Source organism: Hippocampus zosterae, chromosome 13 (assembly GCF_025434085.1).
Source record: "Hippocampus zosterae strain Florida chromosome 13, ASM2543408v3, whole genome shotgun sequence".
NCBI classification, from domain to species: domain Eukaryota; kingdom Metazoa; phylum Chordata; class Actinopteri; order Syngnathiformes; family Syngnathidae; genus Hippocampus; species Hippocampus zosterae.
Window position 1 is genome coordinate 13034935 of NC_067463.1, and position 25979 is coordinate 13060913.

At 39.6% G+C, this 25979-nt stretch overlaps 1 protein-coding gene and 1 long non-coding RNA gene across 3 annotated transcripts in view; one reads left to right on the forward strand and one right to left on the reverse strand.

Moving 5' to 3' along the window:
- LOC127612769 (zeta-sarcoglycan) overlaps positions 1–25979 on the reverse strand; it is a 201749-nt gene that overhangs the window by 27325 nt on the left and 148445 nt on the right. For both annotated transcript variants that reach the window (XM_052083563.1, XM_052083562.1), the window contains exon 4: positions 12461–12548. In XM_052083563.1, the coding sequence (XP_051939523.1) occupies positions 12461–12548 (88 nt within the window). The remainder of the gene's footprint in view (positions 1–12460; positions 12549–25979) is intronic.
- Positions 568–25979, forward strand: part of LOC127612806 (uncharacterized) — a 122788-nt gene continuing 97376 nt past the window's right edge. The window contains exon 1 of the long non-coding RNA XR_007965956.1: positions 568–988. This is a non-coding gene — a long non-coding RNA (uncharacterized LOC127612806). The remainder of the gene's footprint in view (positions 989–25979) is intronic.

The following is a 25979-nucleotide window of genomic DNA, read 5'->3' on the forward strand; positions in this document are numbered from 1 at the left end:
CCACCTGTTGCTTGTGTCATCATCCACCTTTTTTTTTTGTGTGGATATTTTGGATTTTGAAATAAATTGGCGTTGAACATGTCATAAGTGGACTCTCAAAATGTAGATTTAGATAAAATGTCCACAACAAATATGTATTACAGAAAAAGTGGGGCAAAGTCGACAAAGTATAAACAAAGACGCTGGCACACGCCAGGATAAAATGGGAGAAAAAACAAACTTGCAAAAGGAAAGAAAGAAAACCAATTCATGGTGAATACAAAGCGAGAATAACGTCCCAAAACCAAAATCATTACAACTAGAAAATGGAGGGCAAAAAACGAGGAATGGACACATAGAGCAATATAAGGAACGTCTAGAAAATTGCTCATGAACAATGGCTAGAATTATCCGACAGTCGGCAGGAGCGTCTTTAAATAGTGGCTTGATTGCGATGCATAACAGGTGCGCAGCTAAAGGAAAAAACGTTCACCACTCAGCTGGACTTTCAAAACAAAATACAGACAAATGAACATCGTAAATTGTGATAGTTACTGTCTTGAAGTCATACATGATTTCATAAGCTGGTCCAGAATGCCGCTGCTCGCCTCTTGACTGGTACTCGTAAGAGGGAGCATATAACTCCTACTCTGGCATCCCTTCACTGGCTCCCCATTCATTTTAGAGTTATTTTCAAGATCCTCCTTTTTGTTTTCAAATCTCTGAATAATCTCGCACCACCTTACCTCTCTGAGCTCATCCGCCCCTCCACACCTGCCCGGCGCCTCAGGTCTGTGGACCAGTCTTTGTTAGAAGTACCATGAACTAAACTGAGGCTCAGAGGGGATCGAGCCTTTTCTGTTGCTGGTCCCTCTCTCTGGAATGACCTCCCACTGAACATTCGGCAAGCCTCCTCGCTGCCCATCTTCAAAGCCCTCCTCAAAACTCACTTGTATTCTTTGGCATTCGACTCAGCATGACTTAGATTTGTTCTTGATTTTACTGTTTGGTGCTTTCTACCGCCTTTATTACCAATTTGTCTTACTGTTTATTGTGCACGTTAAATCGTTCCATGTACAGCACTTTGTATGCAGCGATGGCTGTTTGAAAGTGCTCTATAGATACTGTTGACTTGACTTGACTCTCAAATAATATGTACATGTTACACTGAGCCACACACACACACACGACAACAATTGCCCCCCAAGGCATAACTTAAGGATTGAGGTCTGGGGTAGGGGTTGGATTTGCTCTGAATATGTACTCCTTACCAAATCATGTAAATAGTGGTGAAAACACCTTGAACAGTCAAACACTCATTAGTTCGTCGCATGCTTGAAGCTACGAGTGGATTTGCAAACTAAGCTTGCTGATGACTTATTCAAATGTGTTGGAGTTTATCTGTGGATTCATTTCAGCATTTCTGGAATAAGGCAGGCTGATATGCTTGCCATTTCCCTATCTTGTCAAAATATGATATTTCATGAATATTCAAAAACGATGCTGGCTGTGTTCTGTAAGGTAAAATGTTAAGAATTAAGTGGGTATTAAGTGGTGTGATGAGCATGACAAATTGTATCTGACATGCAGCCATGATTTGTGTTTTGTAACGACTATGGCAGATTGTAGTTATGCTAGTAGTTCACGCTGCTAGACCTATATGAACATAATCAACAAGGAATGCTACATACATTGGACCCGAGAAAGTGGAAATGCCCTATCATGTTTGGTATTGTAGCCGGCTTTAGGAGCTGAAGTCAGACGAATCCTTTTGAAGAAAATAGACTACTATTCTCTCTATGAGTTATAGTCATTAAAAACTGAGATGATTTGTCAAAAAGTTAGATTTTTTTAGGTGCATCTGTGGGACAACTGTCATTCAATTTACACTTCAGTGTTTTCATCTTTTGATAACTGAATGTGTTACAGGGCAGCCCAGTGGTCCAGTGGTTAGTGCGTCGACCTCACAGTGCAGAGGTACCGGGTTCAATTTCAGCTCCGGCCTGCCTGTGTGGAGTTTTCATGTTCTCCCCTCATAGTAACCCTGACATGCCACAAATATTAGCTAGCACATGCTACAACAATCAGCAATGTTACTTCCAAAATGTAGTAGAAGTTTCAAATGAACCACCCTGTGAAACAAAACTCACTGTCACAAATGCCGAAATTCTTTCTGAAAGTGTCTTACTGGAAGTTGATCCCTCAGGAGTAAGATGCATACATATGTCCGTGGCTAAAAGCTAATCAGTGTGATCACCATTTAGCAGTTAGAAATTTCGGACGCCCTTCGGTCTGGAGTGTTCTGGACCTGACATAAGTCCAGTTGTATACCAGTTAAGAATGCAATGAAAATGAAAAACACAATTTCTGTCAATATATTGCTTTGTTTTGCAGGAGGTTTATACAGCCTACTAACTCATTCAAACTACCATACATGGACGGTTTTTCCTCCAGAGCATATACAAGTGTAATGAAGGGGTAGGCTATTGCAATTAACTCCAGGATTTATTTGGTATTTGCATAAGACTTGGAGAGGTCTTACAAAATGCATAAAGACAGCTCGTGTGTACTGCATTATAGGAGTTCAGTCTAAGATCATTATTTGATTTTTAATATATTGTATATATTGCCATCATGGAGGTCCTTTGCACTTTTATTTTCTGCCGTTTCCTCTGTGCCGTATTATTCCGAGGTTAACGGCATAAGAAATGCAATACTAACCTACATGATTTAACACGCAACATAAAATGCACACATTGGAAATAAGGTATCTTAAATCAACGTTTGGTTCATTCGGTAAACCTATTTTGACACTCCTTGCGCTGTTAAATTCGGTAAATGTGGCTACTAAAGAGGGGTAATCATTGGTAGTGCTCATCGACCCATTCTAAGACAGAAATGAAGAGAACAGGAATGATGTTTGCCATCAACCTTTCTTGGCTACCATGTAAAGCCAAATCTTAAAAAGACTGTTAGTACAGTACACTGCACCTTTAATGCAGTCAATAAAATATTCATTTTCAGACACATTCCAAGCTGAGAAAAAAAGAGAAAAAAGCTCTCCTTTTCCCCGTGGTCCTTTGGCTTGATTGATATCAAACAGAGGAATGTTAGCCTTAATACCAAGGTAAAGATCTTTCAAATGATGAAGTGGCTCTAAACTTATCACTTAGCTTTAAAATGTGGTATATTTCCATAGGCAGGTCTGGTGGAATAAGTCAGGGGCAGTGGTGTGGTGTGTGGAGAGAGTGGGGAAATTGGTCGAGAAAAAAAAAAAAAAGAATAGCTTAGTAGTTTATTTACAGAAAGGACATTCTATGAAAACTCTCAAGAATGAATAAGTGTGTCCGTGACCTTATCAAAACGCAAAAGAGAAATTATAAGCTGGCATTAACATTGGTCTTGATTCACTTATTTAAAAAAAGGACTTCCATTTATTAGGATTTCTATTTCATGGTGTTTGTTGAAAAAACAAGTTCAATTATCCTTATTGCACAGCGTATAACAGCTGAGGCGAGGAAAAGCAAAGTCGTGCCTCAAGTAATATACAGTACATTTTCCTAACAAGGTTACAATGTCAAGCCTGCAACTGACTATGAAGCTGAAGGATGTCTCCATATAGCTGTCATGTGCATTTCTACACACACGGACAAGTGGTGAAAATACAGCGTGCCATAATCTAGCGTGGCGAAACGTAGTTAAGTCGATTGACCTTTGCATAATGTAAGTAGAATTCAAGCTATAGGCGCAACAATGGTACTCCATCCATGTCTTTATTGAGTCCTTGGCAGCGTCCTAAACGTATTTCAGTTCATTAATGCTCCAAGCGATGTATTATTAAATGGCTCATTAAAATTATTGACTTGATCATGGCCTGGCTTTATAAGACTGACTGTCTGATAAATTGATCGGATGAGGCAGTGACACAGAATCATACTAATTTCGGCATTAGCTTGTTGTCTGCCACCAATTAAAGGCAGAGGGACCTCACTCTAGCTGAAAATGAGATCACTGTGAAACATGATTGTGATGTACATCATTTGTTTCTCGGAGTGGGATTTGCAAAGATGTAGATTCATAATTAGGATGTGTGCAATGGAACAATTGAATTTTATGCAAGCGCTCACTCTCCGCACACTAATCAGAAAGCAATTTTCGCTGACTTTCAGCTACTTCACTGCGACACGGACCTCATGTTTCAAAAACGCAATTGCATTCATCCTTTTCTTGATTTGTGCACGTGCAAATCCACAAATCTTAACCACAAGGGCACATTCAGTAAAAGTTTTTGCCTCTGGACCATCACCATACTTTTACCACGTAGAGTATCGTTAAGCACCTATTAACCTTTCGCCTTACAGGCCCTTAATTTCAGCAATTTTATAATCCCAATTTCCAAGCAACAGCACCGGAGAAATGAGCTGAGTGATTCCACCCTGATAAAAGAGAATGTAATTAGTGTAAGAAGTTAAAGATGATGATGGCGATAAATGAAGTTTAGAAGGCAGTAACAAAGTCGATGGGGAATTAATGTGTTGCATGACGAGATGAGATCCATGCATGATTAAAAACCTTGCGTGAATGGTAGAAATGACACTAAGGAGAGGGAGCACCTATACTTTAAAAAGAGGAAAAGAAATGTGCCCTCAACAGAAACATACTCTTTTTATTTCATTTAATTCGAATTATTTTTCATACACACGAAAAGCAATTAAAAAAAAAAAGAACAGAAACCTGCTTCAGAAGTAAAGGTGGGCACGTCAGTAAATTTCACTGCTGCAATGCAATCATAAGAACTGAACACAATGTAGCTGAATGTAAAAGACAAATGGTGTTTCTTCTTACGCTCCGACACAATTTTTCATTGAAGCACTCCCGCACCTCAGGAATCTGAAACATTTTAGTATGATTAAAAATACTGTATTTCAGTGATAGTCTACAACTCTCTCATTTCATTCATTTTCATCTTTCGAATGACATCCTGGTAAAACATCCTCACGAGCAAACAGCAAACAAAACTATCACACATCGCAGAGCAAGCTGGCAAAAGAATTGGTTCGCCACAAACTACGATGTCGCATGTGTATGAGAACATTATTAGGGAAGCCACCTTGATCATAGAGCTCCATACTTATCCGCTCCCTCATTCTATTAATCCTCGCCCATCATGCAGAAATTACAAAGTCCATCTGCCCCCCCCAAAAACAATCCCTAAAACAAATCAACTTTTTTTCTAATTAGAATTTTACATAATAATAAAAAATGTAATTATTACATTTTCTACATGCATTTTATTGTGTATAGTTTGTATACATGCACTGTCGGAGTCATTGCGTACAAAAAAAGCAAAGTAACATTCTATAATTTGCTGATGAAACGTGAAGATGTGTGACTTTACAAAACTCACGTGGCCTGTCTGGTTAGTCAAACAAAAAAATAGCCTCTTTATTTGTATAAGTGCTGATTCAGGAACAGAAGCATTCATAGGAGATGAAATGTCAATATGACAGCCAGGGCATACTACACACACACACATACAGACACACACACATACAGACACACACACACACACACACACACGCACACACACACACGCACACACACACACATACACACACACACGCACACACACACACAAATAACTCTAATTATTAGCGGCCTTGCATAGATAACGGCGCACAAAAATCTGAAAAAAAACTGAGATAACTGCTCTGGTCAAATGAAAATGTTGCCAATGCTGCGCCGCTGCCGTTTTAATTCTCAGGTGAATAACTTTATACATGCTCAGAATTTTAAAAAGGGACACACAAGTCAACCAGTGCCCATCCGAATCATTTGGACATATTTGGAACAATTGTCTGCATAGAAAAATGAACAGTTTGGGGAAGGCCCTTTTCCATTGCGGCATGACGGTGCATCCGTGCACAAAGCAAGGGCCACACAGGCATGCCAGCCTGAGTTTGATTTTGAACTTGACAAGCCGTACCTCAAGCCCATCCGAAAGGGTCATAGAATAGAGGAATAGGAGGAACTTAAACTTGTAATGGTTATGTGATTAGGGTGGTCCGTGACGGTATGTCAGTATTTTATAGTTGAGAACGGTGCTCGGCCAATGGAATCGGACCAGGAATACATTTTGTCTCGTCCTTTTGATGGCTGGGAAACAACTGCTAATGCTGTAACATCACTACCTAGGTGGGTGAAAGGGTAGGGCTTCAAAACACCAAAGTCTACACATCATCTTTATGCTTGGCCATTAACAAGACAAAGATGACAGGTTCTCAGTCACATAAATGAGCTGACAGCGACAGAGAGGATGGAGAGAAAGAAGAGAAAGAGGGATGAAAGGAAGTGAGTGAGCGCAGTAAAAATGAGATGAAGTGCCCAAGGCCAACAAGCGTACTCCGAATCTCTTCTCCAGCAGATGGATCCTCAAGGGAGCTCACATGTTAAGTGTGTTTTTGAAACTTAAGTTACCACACTTACAAAGAGAGCAGTTTCTTTCATCACAAGGGAAGAAAAAGAAGGTAAAAAAAAACAAAAACAGACGACTGTCATGGAAGGTCCTTTTACATGAACATCTTCAGCTCTGTCTAGACCAGTGGTCACCAACATGGTGCCCGCGGGCACCAGGTAGCCCGTGAAGACCACTTGAGTAGCCCGCCAGTGCCTGGACATTGTGATTTGCTAGTAGAAATTATGATTTAAAAATGCAAAAATTGGCAGTACTGTGAGACATTTCGAAACACGATCAAAGTCTGACAATTTAAATCATCAAGTATTAAAAATAACACATCCTCATATTATTGAAGGTATTTTGGACAAATATGTTATTTCAGACGTGTATCAATTTGGTAGCCCTTCACACAATCGGTACACATGAAGTTGCTCTCACCCTCAAAAATGTTGGTGACACCTGGTCTAGACTATTTGACACGGACTGAGGTTGTAATGTAAACTGAAAAAAATGGCGTGTTGAATTTGTTCCAGTTTAATTTGTCAAGTGGTTGCACAAAATAAAATCATCCGGACATTTTTTTTAATAGTTGTCTACATGTATCTGGATCCAGGTGAACTAATTTTCTGCAACCACTTGACAAAATAAAATGGAGTAAATTCAGCAATAGCTTTTTCCATTGTATGCAAACATTAATCAGGTTAATGACATCGTTTGGCATCTCCGCTTTTTCACTCTTCTCTGTGAAGCCTCATTTTAGATGATGTAAGTTTGACATTTGGTTATGTCGGTCTGCCTCTGCACCCTGGGTAACGATAATGCTTCTTTCAGTGAATTATTCTACAAAACGTTGTTCCAGAAATGCTGGAGGTGGTTGCTACATTCAAAAACAAAATGGGGTTGAATTTACTCAACTTTATTTCAGCAAGCGGCTGCACAAAATATACTTGTAGTCTTCTGGGTCCAGATACATTTTTTAAGTGCATATATATAATCGAGATTATTTTATTTTGTGCAACCACTTGACATAATAAAATTGAGGAGATTGAAGATTTTTTTTCCCAGTGTATCTGCCAGTACATGAAAAAGTCTTTTCAGCTTGTAAATGCGTGAATATTTTGTTTTTGTTTTAACCCATAGAAGATCTGCATTGACCGCTGTTGATCTGGCGACGAACAAAGGCTGAAAGAGGGGGTAGAGAAAGGTGCAAAATCCTCTACGTGTTTCTATAGTTTGCCCACTTTTCCAAGTATGATCATGTAATTGTTATTAGATTAAAAGTATTAAGAAAGTTGGATTCAAAAACAAACTACAGTTTATTGTGTCATCGTTATCAGAGTTTTTTTTAAAAATCAGACATGCACCACCACTTTTTAAATGTGTTTATTTTCTTTCATGACCCACTTATTTTCTTGTGAATTAAAGTTTGTTAACATCAAACAAAAGAGACAGGAGCATGAGCAGAACGGCAGCTCCAATGTTCATGCAATAAAGATGCGCTAATCACATTTGTGAACATCAATCAGTATAAACGCTTGTTGCTAAGAAATTTTAAACTATTGAGAAGCTGGTTAATTTCGAATTGAAATGATTGCCCATTCAAAAGGAACCTGCTCGTCGTGGGATGATCAGCACAACTGAGTAAATGTGTAAACGGTGCAAATTCTTCACAACGGTAGAGCATCGTTGAAAATGGAAATCTACAGGATTAAATGCAACATATTTTAAAATGGAAATAAAAAGAATTTCCAACAGTATAACAGGGGTGCCCATAACAGGGGTGCCCAAACTTTTTGGATTGAAGATCTACTTTTCGATCAAATAACCTCACGGGATCTAGCCTTACCGGCGCGCGCACGCACACGCACACACACACACACAAATTTAAGATTTACCTGCTTTATTTTTTTTTTTAATTTTTTTTTTGTGAAAATGAGACTGATTACTGTGCAGTGTATATTAACACAAAATATATTACTAACATGTACAAAGGCACACAAATGGTTGTTTGTTTTTTTTCTTCTCGACACTCCTCGGATCTACTTGGGACCTGTCTTAGATCTACCGGTAGATCAGGATCTACCTAATGGGCACCCCTGGTATAAAATGTACTATCAGGATTCACTGGACTTACAGTGACCCAATAGAGACAACAAAACTGGTGGAATTGATTTATTTAATCTATTTCTTGAGCCGTGTTACGGATAAGTTAAGATGGGATATCCTTTATTTGTCCCACTCTGGGGAAATTTACAGATACAGTTCCCTATTTTATGTCTCTGTTTAAATCCAAACTTTTATGGACCTTCAATGTACATTTCACCTTTCCATTCCGGTGACATATGATATCGTACCTTTGTGTAAGCAACAGTTGTTTCCCTCTCGTGATAGAATACAATCCAGGTTTTACCAAGTTGAAAAATTTATTCTTCAGATGTGATAAAAGTGTCTTCATTTTTTTTTGGTGAGGCTACAATATTCCTAAGGGGAAGGGTTTCTATCAATTGTTTTTTGTGTGTATCTGAGAGAGAAAGAGACATATGTGTATTGTCGAGTCAGCAGAAACGCAGCAGGAAGCAGTGGCGGGCCAAGACCCAGGGGTTTCCAGATCATCCTCTGGAGAATTCAATCTTTTCCATTCCTTCTTATCAAGGAGCTACTTAGACCTTTAAAGCAAGCATGTGTGTGTGTGTGTGTCTGAACTCAGAGTAGCAACGTGACGACAGTTGTCACATGGTCTATATGGATTGCATCTTAATGTGTCTGTAAAGTCATTTGTATTCAGGAAAAAATCCTAACTTGTGCTTGGCATGGTCCAAAGTGTGAGTGTGTGTGTGTGTGTGTGTGTGTGTGTTACTACACAAGGTAGGTCATGCAACACAGTTCATGTCATCCTCTGGCGGCCTGACTAAATTGACTGCAGACAGTCTGGCTAACCAATTTTACAGATTGATTCTGCCTACTCCAAGATAGGCATGCCGTCACACTCACATACATCAGCGTTAAAGTGGGTTACATGGTGAGAAAAGCTGCTTTGGGGAGCTTTAACAGTCGGAAGGGAGCTGTCAGGGATTTGCTACCTTCAAAGTCTGCGAGAAGGCAAGGCTGTAAATGCGTGGAAGTGAAAATGCCTGGTCAGCTTATGAATATAGCTGACATGATGGCAGTGGTCCTCGACCTTTTTCTTTTTTTTGCGCCACAGATAGGCTCAAATGAGTATATGCCTTTTGCAGACTGGTAATAATTTGGAAGGGGCGTACGCGGAGGGAGCATGCTCAACAGATGATAAGATTGCAGTTGGAAACCTCCGTACATTTGATCACAGGTGACATTAAGAAGAAAACAAAACCTCACTGGTTCGAAAGTAATTCCAATTTCTGGCTGATGTTTTCATATTTGGAAAATTTCATGATACCACCGGCAAAGAAGTCTACTCTTTGATTTTCTCGGTGCCAGGTGTGCTCTGGTTATACTCGCCGTATAACATTTTATGTATGCTGTACCTTATTTTACAAAGCACAGCTCATCATATTTAGCAATTGTATATTGCTCATAAAACAGTCAACAGCTAATTACTTCATCTTTTTTCTTACCTTGGTATATTCTTACATATTTTTATTCTTGCACAGTCTTGGGGATAAAGCCATAGTTAATTTCACCTCATATTTTCTAATGTATTGCTTTTATGATCATCTAAGTATGCATTCCATCACGCTGTATGGTGCAGTTTGAGTCTCCTGTTACAGCATCGCGATGAAATGTTTGAAAGGCCTCCAGGCTGCTACTGAACTTCTCGAATGTCATGAGCACGCTCACAAGAAAGATGTAAACTACCCACAAACAACCTAACTGCATTTTAGTTTCAATTCCTTACAGGACATGCGCCCTTTTATTGCAATGTCCGTTTTAGTTATTACGTCATCGCTGTCTTGTGCGGTGCTCCAATCAAATTCTCCAACAACAGACCACAACAAATCCCCAAAGGTACTCTCTTCTATATTTTAAAAGGCACAGGCTTATTTTTGCGCAATTCCAAAAGGTTCACAGGTGTTAAACAGGATGAACCCCTTGAGGTGCACCATCTTGTATTGTGTGGGAGTCCCATTAACTTCATCTTGATGTGGCATTCTCATAATTCCCCTAAGGACAAAAAAGTTCGACCCCCCCACACCCCACCAAAAAAAAAAGAAAAAGCTAACCAAAAAAAAACCCCAAAGTGAAACCACTTTGTTGCAAAAAAGCTGTTTTAGAGGCCCTCTAAAGTGTTGAGGCAATGATCAGCTTGGCTTTCATCACACCGACAACCACAGTAACTGGGGACTTGCTTGAAACTTAAAAGTGTAAAGACTTGGTTGACAGTTATTACTTGTTCATATGTGACTTTGTCCACTATCGTCGTGTTTTCAAATGTGTGTGTGACATTTAAAAAAATCCTTTGCTAGGTTCTGTACTTAAACTCCCATGGTGCAAATTCATGTGTCAAGAGCAAAACATGTCAGGGTGCCAATGCAGTAACAACTAACTGTAACCCTTAAGACATTTTTTTAATGTTTTTTTTTTTCTTTTAATCATAGAGCTCATATTGCTGCGACTTGCTGCTTTCTGTGGAACAGAGACTGAACGGCAAGTGCAGCAGGGAAGTTGTCTGGAGTAAAAATCCAGAGCTAGTCATCCCTATAAGTAGTTTTTAGAATAACTGACAGTGTAATAATATGGTTGTATAGCGTATTTAATGTCCCATGATGGTAAAAAAAAAAGAAAAAAAAGGATAAATACATGACCACGTGTATTCAATAGACCAAGGGTCACCAAACTTTTTGAGACTGAGAGCTACTTCATGTGTTCTGATTGTGTGAAGGGCTACCAAAGTGATACACGTCTGAAATAACATTTCTCCAAATTACATTTCATAATATTAGAATGTGTGATTTTTAAGACTTAATGATTTTAATTTTCAGGCTCTGATCATCTTAAGAGATGTCTCACAATACTGCCAGTGTTTGCATTTTGAAATCATAATTTCTACTAGCAAATCACAATCCGAGCACTGACGGGCTATTGGTGTGGTCCTAACGGGCACCACTTTGGCGACCCCCGCAATAGACCTTTTTTCCCAAAACCACCATAAAACACTGTCATTAAAATATTTACATCCCAAGCGATCGATGGACTGAATCATAATTTTGATCATATTTTCAGATTGCTCATTTTCACTCACGCATACACAGACGCGTGCGCACGCACGCCGACACACACGCAGTCAATAACACAGCCAGACGCACGCACACATGGCTTGATGGCCGTAAACAAGGCGCATTAGAAATATGCGGCACATTAATCATAACGCTACTGTTGTTGAAGTCTCATAATTAGCTCATCTCTGTTTACCATTTTCACACGATATTAGAAGGCTTACCTTTCTAAGTCATTAAATTCAAACATTACTGGTAACTTTAATTTACATCTCTCCAATCCGTCAACCAGAAAAACGTGCAGACATTAGCTGGCAAATTCCCATGGCGAACTGAGAAATTTAAACGCATAACGCCGATCGCTCCCGACTGCTGGATGAATGAGAATGAGTCATACGTTGGGCAGACACATCTGTCATCCAAACCATTACAGCATGCAACTTTCACAACAGATTTGTTTGAAAGTCCTTGCATGCTTGCCTGGGTTATTGAATTCTATAGGAAGACGTCATACACGCCACAAATGCTGCGAATTATATCTTGCGAAGAACAATAGGCTTTCACTAATCCAATTAGAGCAGATAAAAATGATTCGGTCAAAGAAAAAAAATTGCTTTCAAGGCTCAGTGAGAAAGCCTAATGGAAACAGATAGTATTTAGTTTAGTAAACAGAGGGGGGTAAAACGCATTTAGGAAGTGAAGCAAAAACAAAGCAATATAACTTAATGTCCTTTGAGAAATGATCTATTTTCTTTTATGTGCTTTTTTCCCCCCTCTTCACATCATGTTTTGTGTGTGTGTGTGTGCGTGTGTGTGTGCGTGTGTGCCTTACCCACTGTAAGTTGACCAGTCAGTTGTCCGTCATCGGTCCGAGCATTGATAGTCACATTTCTATCCGACTGCATGATCAATGGACTGTCCTGCGAAGAGAGACACAGAGGGGTCATTCCAATAATTGCCTCAGTAAGTTTACAATGAATGTTCATTCTCAACCAAGGTACACAACTCAATGAACAAAGTATCAGAGTTCTGCCATTCGTTATACTTTCACCCGGACCATGAGCGACAAGTACGTTTTTTGTCTGTGTTGTGAGGGCCGGGTGGAACCGGTGACACACGCTGCCTTGTTAAGGCCTGATTAAGACACTTGAGTTCAAAATGTTCATCACTCTCTCACTTCTCTTCCATTTGATCGCTGCAGTCGCACAATTTCCTGTCCCATCTTTCTCATTTGTTTTCTTTTTACGCCTTTTTATGTTTTCTTTGTCACCATTAATTGGATAGCTCACAGGTGACTGAATTTCTGGGAGGGATTCCCCAAGGGAATACTTTGTTCCATGCCAGCATGAATTCCAAATGAGAGTTGTGTCCAAATTGCAAGTTTTGTCCCATTGAAAAAGAAAAAAAGTCATCTTCTATACATCATCCCTTCATATTGACGCTCAACATGCGCTTTAGAAATACCTGAGTACAGGCGATTAAATGACCTGTCATAAGACTCCATCCAGCATCAGGTGGATGAATGAGGTGTTTCAAACTGAAAACACATTTTTTTGTACCCAAAATGCATTTCATAATCAATACATTATACACTTCTATCTGTTCTATCATACACTAATAAATTAAACAAGCACAGCATTTAACAAATAAACCAGACTTTGCATGTTCAGGAGTTCCAGTGCTGGACATAACTATTGGGGATTTTGACATTAACCACTAATCACATGCTTTGATGTATTTTCTGTTCTGATCTAACAGCATTTATATTCAGTATGGATTAAAGAATTTCTACATACTACAACAGTGTATTAACCTGTATATTATCGTTCTTTCTTTTTTTTTTTCAAAAAGATACTGAGTAGTTCTAGTAAAATAAAATGGCAGCACGTGGTTGCGTGTGTTCCTGAAACCACATAATTGAAATAGACACAAGAATGCATGACAGGGTGGCACATTTGACTGGTGGGTAACAAGCACACACACATATATGCACACAGTAATTAGAGAGGTTTTAATTAAGGTCATGTACATGGTCACACTTATCATCGCAAACGCACACAAATGCGCACGCAACAGTCACTCAGGTGGAAAACAGAATGATTTTGATGCACCCTGCGCATCTTCTGCGCTCCCCAATGCGTGCGCACTGGATTAATTATTTTCAGCAGGGCGTGGGATAGGCATCACTATATTATCTTTCCACTCTGTTTAAAGCGTATGGCTGTTTTGTGCAGCTTGACAGATGTAACGTTATCTCACTTCATTCCAGCTCAACGGGCAGCGGCCCCGATGCCATTCACTTGGTGCATTGCTCATTCATTTCGAACCATGACTGCATATGGAAAATCTTATTTCATTAAGCAATCACATGCAAATGGGTGGAAATTACAGCCATAAATAATGAATATTAAGCAGACACTAATTCCTATTTGTACAACACCTGCCTGACACCAAACAATGTGACTGGTGGGGGGATAAAGTCACCATAATTGCATCTCCTATAGAGGGAATATGAGGTACCAGCAATTAGTGCCTTTCTAATGTCGAGTATCAGATAGCAGATTCTCTGCTCCTTATCATTAAAGGGACATGTGTAACAATACATCATCACAAGAAATCCGGGGATGGAATGGCCAATGCCTGTGGTCGTTTTGAAAGCCCTGTCAAACTGTTTATTAATATATTTTGAATATGCAGTCCAGAACTAATGTGATGATGGGCAACATTAAGATTTAATGCACATCTATTTCCGCTGGGTTAGGTCACATAAGCATGGTTTCTGTTTATAAATGCTCAGAGGTGCTTTGGGTGTGTGCGTTCCACACTACCTCTTCATTTCTTAGTTTTGCCTCCCAAACTGTATTTTTGACACAAGGTTATTATTGGATTAAGGTCTAGGGATCTGTCTGGGTACTCGTGATGGGCATGACAGTTCTTTTCTGAATCATTACATTCAGTTCATCGAAAAGAATCAAAGCAAAGGATCCAATCATGACCTATTCAAGTATTCTGATCCAAGATCCCGACTATAACAAACAGGCCCAACACCAGAGTATGGGAAGCATCCCTTTTGTACTTCAGTGTACTCCTTCATTTGATTTTTTTTTTTGGTGGGGGGAAGGTTGGGGGAACTATCTGTGGACTTAGATCAGAAAAGAACACTCTCGCTTTCATCTTTCCACACAAACGTGCACCATTTCTCTTTAGGCCAGTCAATGTGTTGTTTTTTTTGTTGTTTTTTTACAAATGGGTAACCTCCTCAACACATTTCATTTTATTCAGCCATGGGACTTGGGGTGGCTTTGTGCCGGTATAGCTCGGCTTCACATATGCATCTTCAAGAAATGCGGAGGAATTGTTGAATCCAATCTTCTGTCTTCAATCATACTTTTTTCCAACACTCTGCTATTATTCTGAACACAAATGGAAGACCACGCCAACCTTTAAAATGAGGAAAAAGGAAAAAAATCTATAAAACTAATAAATCCCACATTTTCTTGTCATTGACACTAGAAGCAAAACAAGGACACACAAACACTCTTCTAATCTGACTGTCAACAGATCTGAGGCCCATTTAGCTCGGCTTCACAATGAATACAGATGAGTCTAGCTCAGATAAACCTCGACACAATCCAACGCCACGTTCACAAACAATTCTTTCGAGTAAAAGAGCACTGATTAAAAAATACGAGTGTATGCTACCAGAGCAGCCTGCAGCATTTCTTCATAAAACATATCACATCTTGTGATAAGAGTATGCCTAGGTTTTATATTATGACAAGACAGAAATATCCTCCAGCAGCCACACACACACACACACACACACACGGAGGTACAGCAACTGTTTTTGGAAATGCATAGAAAACCCTTGCAACTGCGTAACTGAATCTTATGCAGTTTGCAATATTATGACTCCAGTTTTATCAACTGTAATAAAAATGTAGTGTTACATAGATAGAGCAATTGGGTGTCAATTCCACATTTTATTTTGAGATGTGTCATGTATATCACAGAAACAAGTACTACAGTAAACATAGAATACATTCCATGACGTGACATGGATTAGATAACCCGTATGGACTCTATAGAAAACGAATAACCCCTTGTACATTTGAAGGAAATGCTGTTTCCATACTCGTTATTCTAGAATCGGTCCACCCCTTTACAGCCATAATTGCTTCCACTCTTCCAGGAACACTTGCCATCATTTTGTAAAAATGTTGGCAACATTTTGTGCAAACATTTTGTAAAAATGTTGGCACGTGTCTCTGCGGGAGTTTCATGGCACCTTTGTGAGGTCGGAGGTCATTGATTTTGTTGGACCTGACCGAAGGCCAAGATCACAATGTCTGCTCTGGTTCATCCCAAAGGTGTTTGATGAGGTTGTTCAGTCAAGTTCTTCCAAATTAAAGTCATCCAAGCATGCTTTTATGGCTCTTGCTTTGTGCACCAGGGCACAAGCTGTCTTGCTGAAACATAACATGCCATTCCCCAAACCGTTCCTACAAGCTTGGAAGCTTTCCATGCTAAAACGGTTCAACCCTTCACCTGACGCTCACACTGTGTTTGAGTGTGTGTCAAGACTGACTGCACTGAATATACCACAGGTATTCTCAGTTGATGGATTGTTACTAGTCTTACTGGTTACTTCTGTTATACAGTTATCATCAAAGAGGCAGGGTGCACTTTTACTGGTCTCCAGGTAACTGATTCTTGATCGATATTGTGTTCACGGTTTTACCATTCAATAAATCCAGCAAACCGTATGCAAACTCCTTGGTTGTTTTAGGAGTACAATTGAAAATGTCGAGTAGTTTGGATCGTGGAAACAAGCTGGTCATGAATACGTCACAAAGAAGAGGACACAATAATTTGTGAATGCAATATCAAAAGTCAACAAAACTCTTTAGGCAATGAAATATATACATTATCAGGCCTGCTTTCACAATCAACACACATTGTAGCTTATCGTCAGTTGTCCATATGATGTTTTGTTGTTCTTTTGAGATTGGAACTTGTATGTTCAGAATGGGATATGTCCGTCCCACCTCAGTCTTAAACGCAACATTGTAGAATATCTCAGAAGGAAGCAATTTCACAGACTTGCTTCCAAGGTGGCATCCTCGCACTTAAACAACCCCATTCTTCTACATGCATTGCTCAGCTTGGCAACGGGATGGAATGAATCACAATCAAAATCATTGTGTTCATTCATCTCTACCTCGTTATTCCTACCTTGTTATTTACGCAATAGAAGTGAGGCCGTATCAACGTATAAAAACGTTACAGGCGCTTTGGAGCCACGACAACATGAGGTCAGTTCAGAATTTGATTTGACATTGATTATAGATGCGGGCACAGGGCTGCCTCAGGCACTTAGTGTAATTAGTACGCAAACGGTGAGATGTTGACTGTTGGTTCATCATCATAGCCTCGGGACACAACTGCACATGGACCTAATAACAGCTTTCAGCTTGTCTGTCTGTGTGTGCCCTGCGATTGGCTCTGCGAGTCAGCTGCTTTGGTCTAAGCTAATTTTCTTGAGTGGGTTGTGTGTAACGGTCACTACTGCTGTTGTTTCTCTTGGTAAGTGCTGTTAGCTTTATCTTGTCTATGTTGGTGTTGCTCATACACGCGCTTATTTGTAACCCTTGATCTCGCAAGGGTTCCCAACCTTTGTTACCCGTGGACCGGTTCCACCATTACGCTAAATGTGGTTGATGTGGTTTGCGTGAGTAATGCGTTTGCTTTTCCGAAATGAGCATGTCCCATCTTGAGGTAATGGGAGACAAGAACATTTGTGTGTTAGAGGACCTTTGTTGACAAAGGTCCGAGTTTGGAAATGGATGCAAGGTGTTGGTTGATTCAACAAAGCTCTTCTTCTGGCTCTTCATTTGGCCACAGTCAACATAAAAATATGTTTGCAGGTGCAAGTGCCAGAGGTGGTGCGATACAGCATAAAAGTAGGGACACCTAGGCCAGTCAGATACATAACGAAAGTAATTTCTGCAAAAGGTAAAATCATAGCAATGACAAGTCAAGGAAGAAGGAAATTGTATGTGTAAGCCTACAATTATAATCAGAAGTTAGCTGTTCATACAACCGCTTTCTTGAGTGCTGGTCCTCAATCAGGCTCTGGGTGAGCTGAAGCCTATCGAAGGCATTGTACAGTGATTCTTAGACTCGACGCCAATCAATCATTTGGAGTCATACACTTGACGTGACAACAGAACAGAGGTGCTAATGCCTTGTCCACCGTCTTTCTGTAGAAAATATGCATTAATGTATTTGTAATTAATGCCATCTGTTTTTTTAATGCCATTTCAACAAACCAGTGATGCATTTAATAGCATAACATACCTTTAAAAAAAACATGTATGGAATATCTTTCAAAGCTCTTCCCTCACTCCCCAGTCACGTCAGCCTGTGTTCTAAATAATGTATCAGCAAGTAATAAGTGAGTTGATGGGTCAAGACAGGTAGGGGGGCCGGTATAAATTGATCTGTTGAGGCTTGAATATAGTTCTCGCTCCAGTCAGAGTTAAATAAAAACAGAATACCAATCAAACGGCGAGTGATTAAATAGCCTGCAGTATCCCTCTATTCCTCTTGATCATTCATTCTGGTAAATTTGCAAGCACGATTGAATAAGTAATGGGCTTGTTGTTGGGCAGAACTAATGTCTTTTTTTGGTACTCAACAGCCATGTAACTTCAGAAATAAAGAGAAACATTCCCACACGCTGAGATTCTTAATACCGAAAAGGACACATAGTGTTAGATATTATTTACATTTCTACAGTTTTGTTTAGATGCTCTTTCAACCTAATTTAGCTAAAACCTCTTATTTACTGCACATGTGGAACTCCATTGTCGTGGCCCCTCCCACTGAGATGAATTTTACTCAATATAAAAATTGTTTAGTTTTTTTTTCCGACATGATGGTTGTAATGATTATGGGCAATATTTTTGTAAAACAAATATGACAGCACTCTGGTTGGGACTCCATCGAGTATCAATGTCGTCTTGATGAGCAAACATATGAATAGAAACTGAATACTATTTATTGTTCAAATAACAAATTTAGCAGCAATTCAACACTGATCACCCACACATTCCAATGATTTTGATGCCATGACAAATGGTTGGATTTGTTTCAATGGATATTTTTCAAAAGTGTGGATCAGCTTCAGATATAAATAACCGGGAATAAAAGATTCATTCATTCATTCATTCATCTTCCGAGCCGCTTGATCCTCACTAGGGTCGCGGGGGGTGCTGGAGCCTATCCCAGCTGTCTTCGGGCAGTAGGCGGGGGACACCCTGAATCGGTTGCCAGCCAAACGCAGGGCACACCGAAACGAACAACCATTCGTACTCACACTCACACCTAGGGACAATTTAGAGCAGGGGTCCCCAAACTACGGGACCCGGCCCTCTAATCCTCCTGTTGACCTCGGGTCAAAATGACCCGTCATTGTGTTAAAAACACCACCAAAAGACCCTAAATTATATATTTTTTTTTACTTGAAATTTTATGACTTTTCCTAGATTGTCCCCAACTGCAGAAAAATTGAAATGTTTTTATTCACATTTCCATGGAGGGTGTACAAAAAAAAGTACAAAGGTGGTCTTCGGGGCAAAATGACCTATGACGCAAATAGGGTTGAAATCAAGGGCACAAAGTTATTTACACACCATAGAATGTTTCAGTGTTTTAGTGGTGTCTCAGATCAATTAACAGAACACGTGAACAAGACGGTAGCAGACATAAACAAGACAAGATAGGTGGCCTTCTCGTAGATGGCAGAACTCTTTTTTGTGGATTTCAAGGGGCTATACAGGGAGAGAGTTGTTTAGTTATTATTTATTTCTTGTTTTTTTCTGTGAAGAACTCAGACAGGGTTATTTAGTTGTTATTCATTTCATATTATAAATAATAATAATAATAATTATTATTATTATATAATTAATAGTGTTATTATTTGTTTCCTGACTTTTTTTTCTGTAATGAACCTGGAAAGGGTTATTTGGTTATGTGTGGCTTTCTGGGAAACAATAAATTTTTTAAGCTCCCCTACGATCGTTGATGTTACAAACTGACACCGGCCCCCCATCAGAGAAGGGAAAAGTTATGTGGCCCTCACAGGAAAAAGTTTGGGGACCCCTGATTTAGAGTGTTCAATCAGCCTGCCATGCATGTTTTTGGAATGCGGGAGGAAACCGGAGCACCCGGAGAAAACCCACGCGGGCCCGGGTAGAACATGCAAACTCCACATAGGGAGACCGGAGCTGGAATCGAACCCGGTACCTCTGCACTGTGAAGCCGATGTGCTAAACACTGGCCGCCCGAATAAAAGATTAAATGCCAAGTTTTGATATCAAGCAGAAATGTAGCGCAAACGCTGTGTAACCCTCAGCCTAAATGGAGTTTTTTTGTTTGTTTTTTTTGCTAGTATTTTCCTTGACTTTGCACAGGTAGAAATGGGTTTAAGGGGCATTTGCACTGTTGTTGGATGAAACGCGGCTGACTCTTGACCAATCGTAGTGGCTCCCCTCATTTGCATTAAAATCAGGGTAGTTGTAGCTCGCACAAGGCTTGACATTGCGGGAGCTGAAATAGACTTGCTAGGGATGGCATGTGTGTAATAGAAAACTCTCGAGGTCTGCTCGAACCCCTACCAAGGCGCAGCACGATCTGCCAAAATTCACTAGCACGCTAAACTCGACTTGACCTGACACAAAAATGTAGATGCACCCATTTTTATACTCAGTGCAATCTACTTTCTGTGACCAAATTGGCGGATGGCGCAGCTCCAGTCACCGGAATGCCAGGTGAGGCACATCGCAATCCCAAACACGGTTGACTTGTCTTGCCCCGGCACCAAAATGAAGATGCACATATTTTAATGCCAAGCGCATGGTTGCCTGTTGACAAGAAAAGGGTCCATAATATTGATTTTTTTTCACTTGAAGTGATCTTTTGATGTCAAAACCGAACGCTATTGATGGCGAGCAAAAATAAATGAACTATCTTCACCGTTTCAATACATTTGATGGAGACTGTAAATCTTCATGACAGCTGCTATGAGTGGTTTCCATGTGTAAAAACCTGATCCCCAGTACTAGTACAGTATTATGCATTCATGGCAGGAACAGTGTTATAAAGTAGGGCTGACAGCTATCTGATAAATCACTGACAATATCAACTCTTAGGCTGTGTAATGACAGCAGTCATGTGTTAAATGGTCTGTATCTGGACCTAAAAATCAATGTTCATGGAGACAATTTGATATTACATTTGCGCTGTCAGAACTCAAAGCGCCTGCTCTACTTTTAGTACACCAGATGCACTATACATTTGTTTGTGTCAATGTGACGGACCTCACATTACCTTTCTGTACTAGGCAATATACAAAATTCATCATCATACGTAATCAGGAATCGAACATATGAAATTGTTGGAGAAAAGTTGCAATTTCTTTGATTCTCTAGCCTTTACAGATGGGAAATGGGCTGTCGCTTATATCGTGCTTTTCTCTCCGTGGTACTCAAAGCGCTTAAGAGTGTTTTCTAATTTACCTACTGACGACGCAGCATCAGGAGCAAGTACTGTCGGGCTTTCAAGCAAAGACACACACACGCACACGCACACACACACCAGGAGCAATTTGCTCAAGGACACTTGGACAAAGTTGAAATAGCGGGGAATTGAACCTCCAACTTCTGGTTTGGGAGACGATCACTCTACCACTGATCCATGCCGCCCCAAGATTCATTGCTTCAGTCCAAAACACATCAAGCTACAAACGTAAGCCTGTCGAGGGGATCGGCAAAAGGTTTAATACGTGTGGTGTCCTGGTCACGTATAAAAAACAAATCAACAATATAAGATAAGATATCATTTATTTGTCTCGCAATGGGAAATTAAAATGTGACAAGTGTTGTAATTATTCATTTGGAATAACACCTGTAATTTAATTAATCCCTGCCCAGCACAGTAGGGTTGATTGGTACGACTGCCCAATGATTGGTTGGTATTTTATTGCATCAATACATCTTCAATATTGTTATTGAATCGGCATGGCTGGTTTCCTTGCTTCAGAGCTCTAAGCCATCACGGATGGAAATGAATACCCAAGGTGGATTTGTATTTATGTAAGCCAAGGTAAATAGAGTATCTGCAATATGCACAATGGAGCATATTGTATAAAAACCATGAATGAATTAATTCAGTGGCAACAAAGTAACAGCATCATGAAAATAAATTATGTACTGGAGAAGTGGTGGGAAAAAATAACTTTTTGACCTCAATCCATTCTTCACGCTCTCCTGCTGGTCCTGTTATAAATATCTAGCCAGCAACCAATAAAACACATTTTATAATGCTTTTCTCCATGCGCTACTTGTGCTGTCATTCAAAACAAATATTGCCGCGTGAGAGCACGCTTCCATCTACTTTGCGTTGGTGCAATAACCTTAATGGTCACATAAAGCAAGTGGATTATGAAAACTGTTTTGAGCAGATTAGTGACAATAAAGGTAATAGTGTTGACTTAAATTTGCTCGAAAGTCAGAATCGTCTGGTTAAATTAATCATTAAACAATGTATTATTATTCATAGTTGAATGTAAAACGGAAATCCTAGAACACATGGTTGACATTTTGAGCTTTGCAGAAACTTTGCTTACTGATTGCATCCAATGTAGGCAGGAAGTTTTTTGATTGCTTTTCAGCCGATAACAACCTCCTCTACAGCGAGGTTGACTGCAATTTCGGAGAACTTTTTTAATTCCAATTTATTTCCATCACAATATTTAAAACGATCATTTAAAGCCAAGTTACAACAGGTATTGCATTGCACAAAAACAATCAATGACTTCATTTGGACTCATTTTGTTTTTCAAATTGTATCCCAGCAACATTTTGTGCAGCAGTCACTTCATTTGTATTTAATTTACCATCTCAGACTGTCAATAAATACCGGTCTAGGCTTTTTGCATCCATACATCTTTAATTTTGTTAGTCTCATTAGTGTAGTCAGTTACATTTTTTGACATTGCCATCTCTGTAGATCCCTTTGACATGCAATGAAATTGCAAAGTCGTTACCTCTATAATTGTTGGAGGGTGGCTTACAAGGAAGGGCCAGCAGCGTTTTTTTTTTTTTTTAAAGGAACTTAGACCATGGATGGACAAAACTCAACAAAGTACAATCTTGGAAACTGGGGACAGACAGCATGCGTAGAGCGAGCCATTCTTTGCAATCAACTGCTTCCGCCTAAATGAACAGCTTTCACATAATTAAACAGAATAATGAGCTGAACACAAGTTAATGGAATGAATACAACTTTGGAAGATGCATATTCCATCGCCACAATTGCACAGATAAATATAAATTAAAGGGACACTTCAGCATGTGTGGTTCATTTTACACTCCGAAACTCTTTATTTATCATCTGATCAGGAAATTGATATTAACTTGTATTTTCAATTGTATCAATTTGTTTTGGAGAAATGAGTAACTTTTCATTTAATGCCTTTATCTGCTCAGCTATGTGGCCCCACCCCCTTGCTCTTCACAGGTCTTGGTTGGAGTGAACAGAGGAACCGGACACAATTTGTCCATTCAAAATCATGGAACTTACATTGTTATTAATGTCAACATAAAGGCAAATTGTTGGCTAATATGTTCAGTGTCTGTTGCTCAATACATTGGAAGATTCTTTTTTCAAGACTCTCCAAATTGTTTAGGCCATGTCAATTTCTGTTATATGACATATACATCAATGGTGTTTTTTTCCCTTTTGGCTCAGCTTGAACTTAATTTTAGCTCAGTGTTTATGTTGTGAGATAGGAGTTAGGTGGCATTTTTTTTTCCTTGCTAGCAAATGTTTTTCAAACCATTCGAAACAGCACCATTATCCTCTGTTTGAATTGGAATGGGAGAAGCTAGCTTTTATGTCCTCTTAAATATAAAGCCCAAAGTGCTACTGACAAGCTAAATGATTTCACGTCCATGACCAAAAAGTGTTGAGTTTCGCTTTTATAAATAAAAATGTACAAAATGATCACATTGATCTTGCCTAGCTGGCAGATTATCACCCCGAAACCTCTAACCCTAGAATCGCTCCTGTCCGGCATCAAAATGAAGATGTACCCGTTTTTACACCGAGCGCACAGGTGCCCACTTACGAAAATGGGCCCCGCAAAATTGTCGACATGTTTGAATATTTCTACATGGTCCCTGTGACTACCAATCACCTAGGATAGACCCCAGCACGCCTACAACTCTGGTGAGGATAAGCGGTATAGAAGATGGATGGATGTAAATATGTACTGTAGGTATTTTGTAACATTTATTTATTCCCCAAATGTGTCATTTTTCACCGCTATGCCAGAGGTGCTGGCTGTGGAAGACTTCAGTTGAGCCACAGGGTTCGCAAAAATTCTTTCACGTCTTTCACATGGTAATTCAGAGTTTAAGGGAACATCAATCCGAAATCGTTATCATTATTTTCCTTTTATGAGCTGTCTAGAACTATGGTACGAAAGAGATGTGTCAGAAAAGCTTCAGAACTGGTGTCACAGAAGATACATGTGCATTTCAAATTTGCAAGTATGAATTTAATAGCTTTCTCCTTCCTTGTGGGCCACATGATCAACGAGGTCACCCATAAAGAGATCCTGAAGTGTTTGCTTGATTCCAAGTGCGAGAAGAAGCAGGAGTTGTGGCAAAGTCAGCTAGTGGCTGCTTCAACATGACAATGGTTTTGGTCATAATGCTCTGAGCATGTGACATTTCCTGACCGAGAAGAACATTCCCGAACTGGATCAACCACCCAACTCACTTAACACTCTCAACTGTATTTTTTCTTCCACTTTCTTCCCAAGTTCAAGGAGGGTGATCAGGGGGACCCGTTTCGACATCAACATGGTAATGGCAACATGCAGCCATAGGATTCCAGAAAAAAATCCTTCCAGAAGTTCATGCAGGCGTGTCAGACAAGGCTGGGAAAGTGGGTTGGACTTCAAGGGCGTTATTTACGTCATAAGAGAAAACTTGTATTTTGTACTTTGTATTTGACAGATACAGTATCTTTTTTGACATACTTCCGAGAAAATTTCTGACGCACCAAGTTGGCAACAGCTCACGTTAATTTATAAGGATCCTGAAAAGCGATTAACATGTTTAATTATGACTTTATTTTTCTCACACACTTCTACTTTAGAGAGAGCAGAAAGCTGAATTACATTGTGGTAATGATGGGCACATGAGTAATTAAGCCTCATGTGTGTAACTCAGTGCCAAAGTGCATTTTCGACATGTAACAGAGCTAGACATCATAAAGGACAGTTCAGTGTATGATTACACTCACCGCCTGTTAATTATATTAAATGTTCTCCTTGAATTAATTATAAGCAATAGATGGTGACCATTCACCTGCAAACATGATGGCAATATAAAACATGCGCAGGGTCAAAGTACCGTATTTTCTGGTCTATAAGGTGTTTCGGATTATAAGGCGCACTATCGTCTTTTGGGAAAACTGAAAGCTTTACCCTTTACAGTGCGGACAATACGGAATGTTTTGGTGTGACTTAGGTCAAAACGTGGTTGAACAATGTACAAATTGCGGGTCATATATGCAAACTATCTGGATCTCCAGGGTCTAAAATTACCTTTACAGAGTGACGCAACCACAAAAATAACGTTAAATATTTTACATTGATGAGAAACATTTGCAATGAGGTTCAATGTAGTTGCAGTAACTAGTTGTAAAACAATTAATTATAATGTATGATATATATGTATATATAGTGAAGTAGAGTATCGGTAGAAACATCAGTCCCAACTTCCTTGCGGACGTTGAATCCTTGTTGTGAGAGCTGTTCTGAACTTTGTCTTATCTGGAACGACCAAAGTAGCAGTTCAATCAGAGGTGAATAAAAATTTGACTCCGTCATCATTTTCTCTGCTCATTGCTAACGTCTTGTGCATGTAATTAGGAGTGGCCAAAATACTGCTTTATGCATGACTGCAACTGATCTACACAAGCAGGATCGATAAATGTTGAATTTAATAATGTTTCCTGAAGTTGAATACTACAAATACATGCATGGGAATTTGGAAGGGATTCTATGCATATGCAGTCATGTGCATTTTGTAACAGTGATGTAGATAGTTTCCTGTCTTACTGGCTAACAGAGCCCCCCGCCCGTGTCGCTTGGTGTTTTATTCTACAATAACTGACTATTCCTCTGGTGGCTTGACTTTGTCTTCTATTATCTTGAATGCTTTCAAGCCAGAAAACTAACCCAACCAAATAACACCGTCATCCTTCCAGCCAGC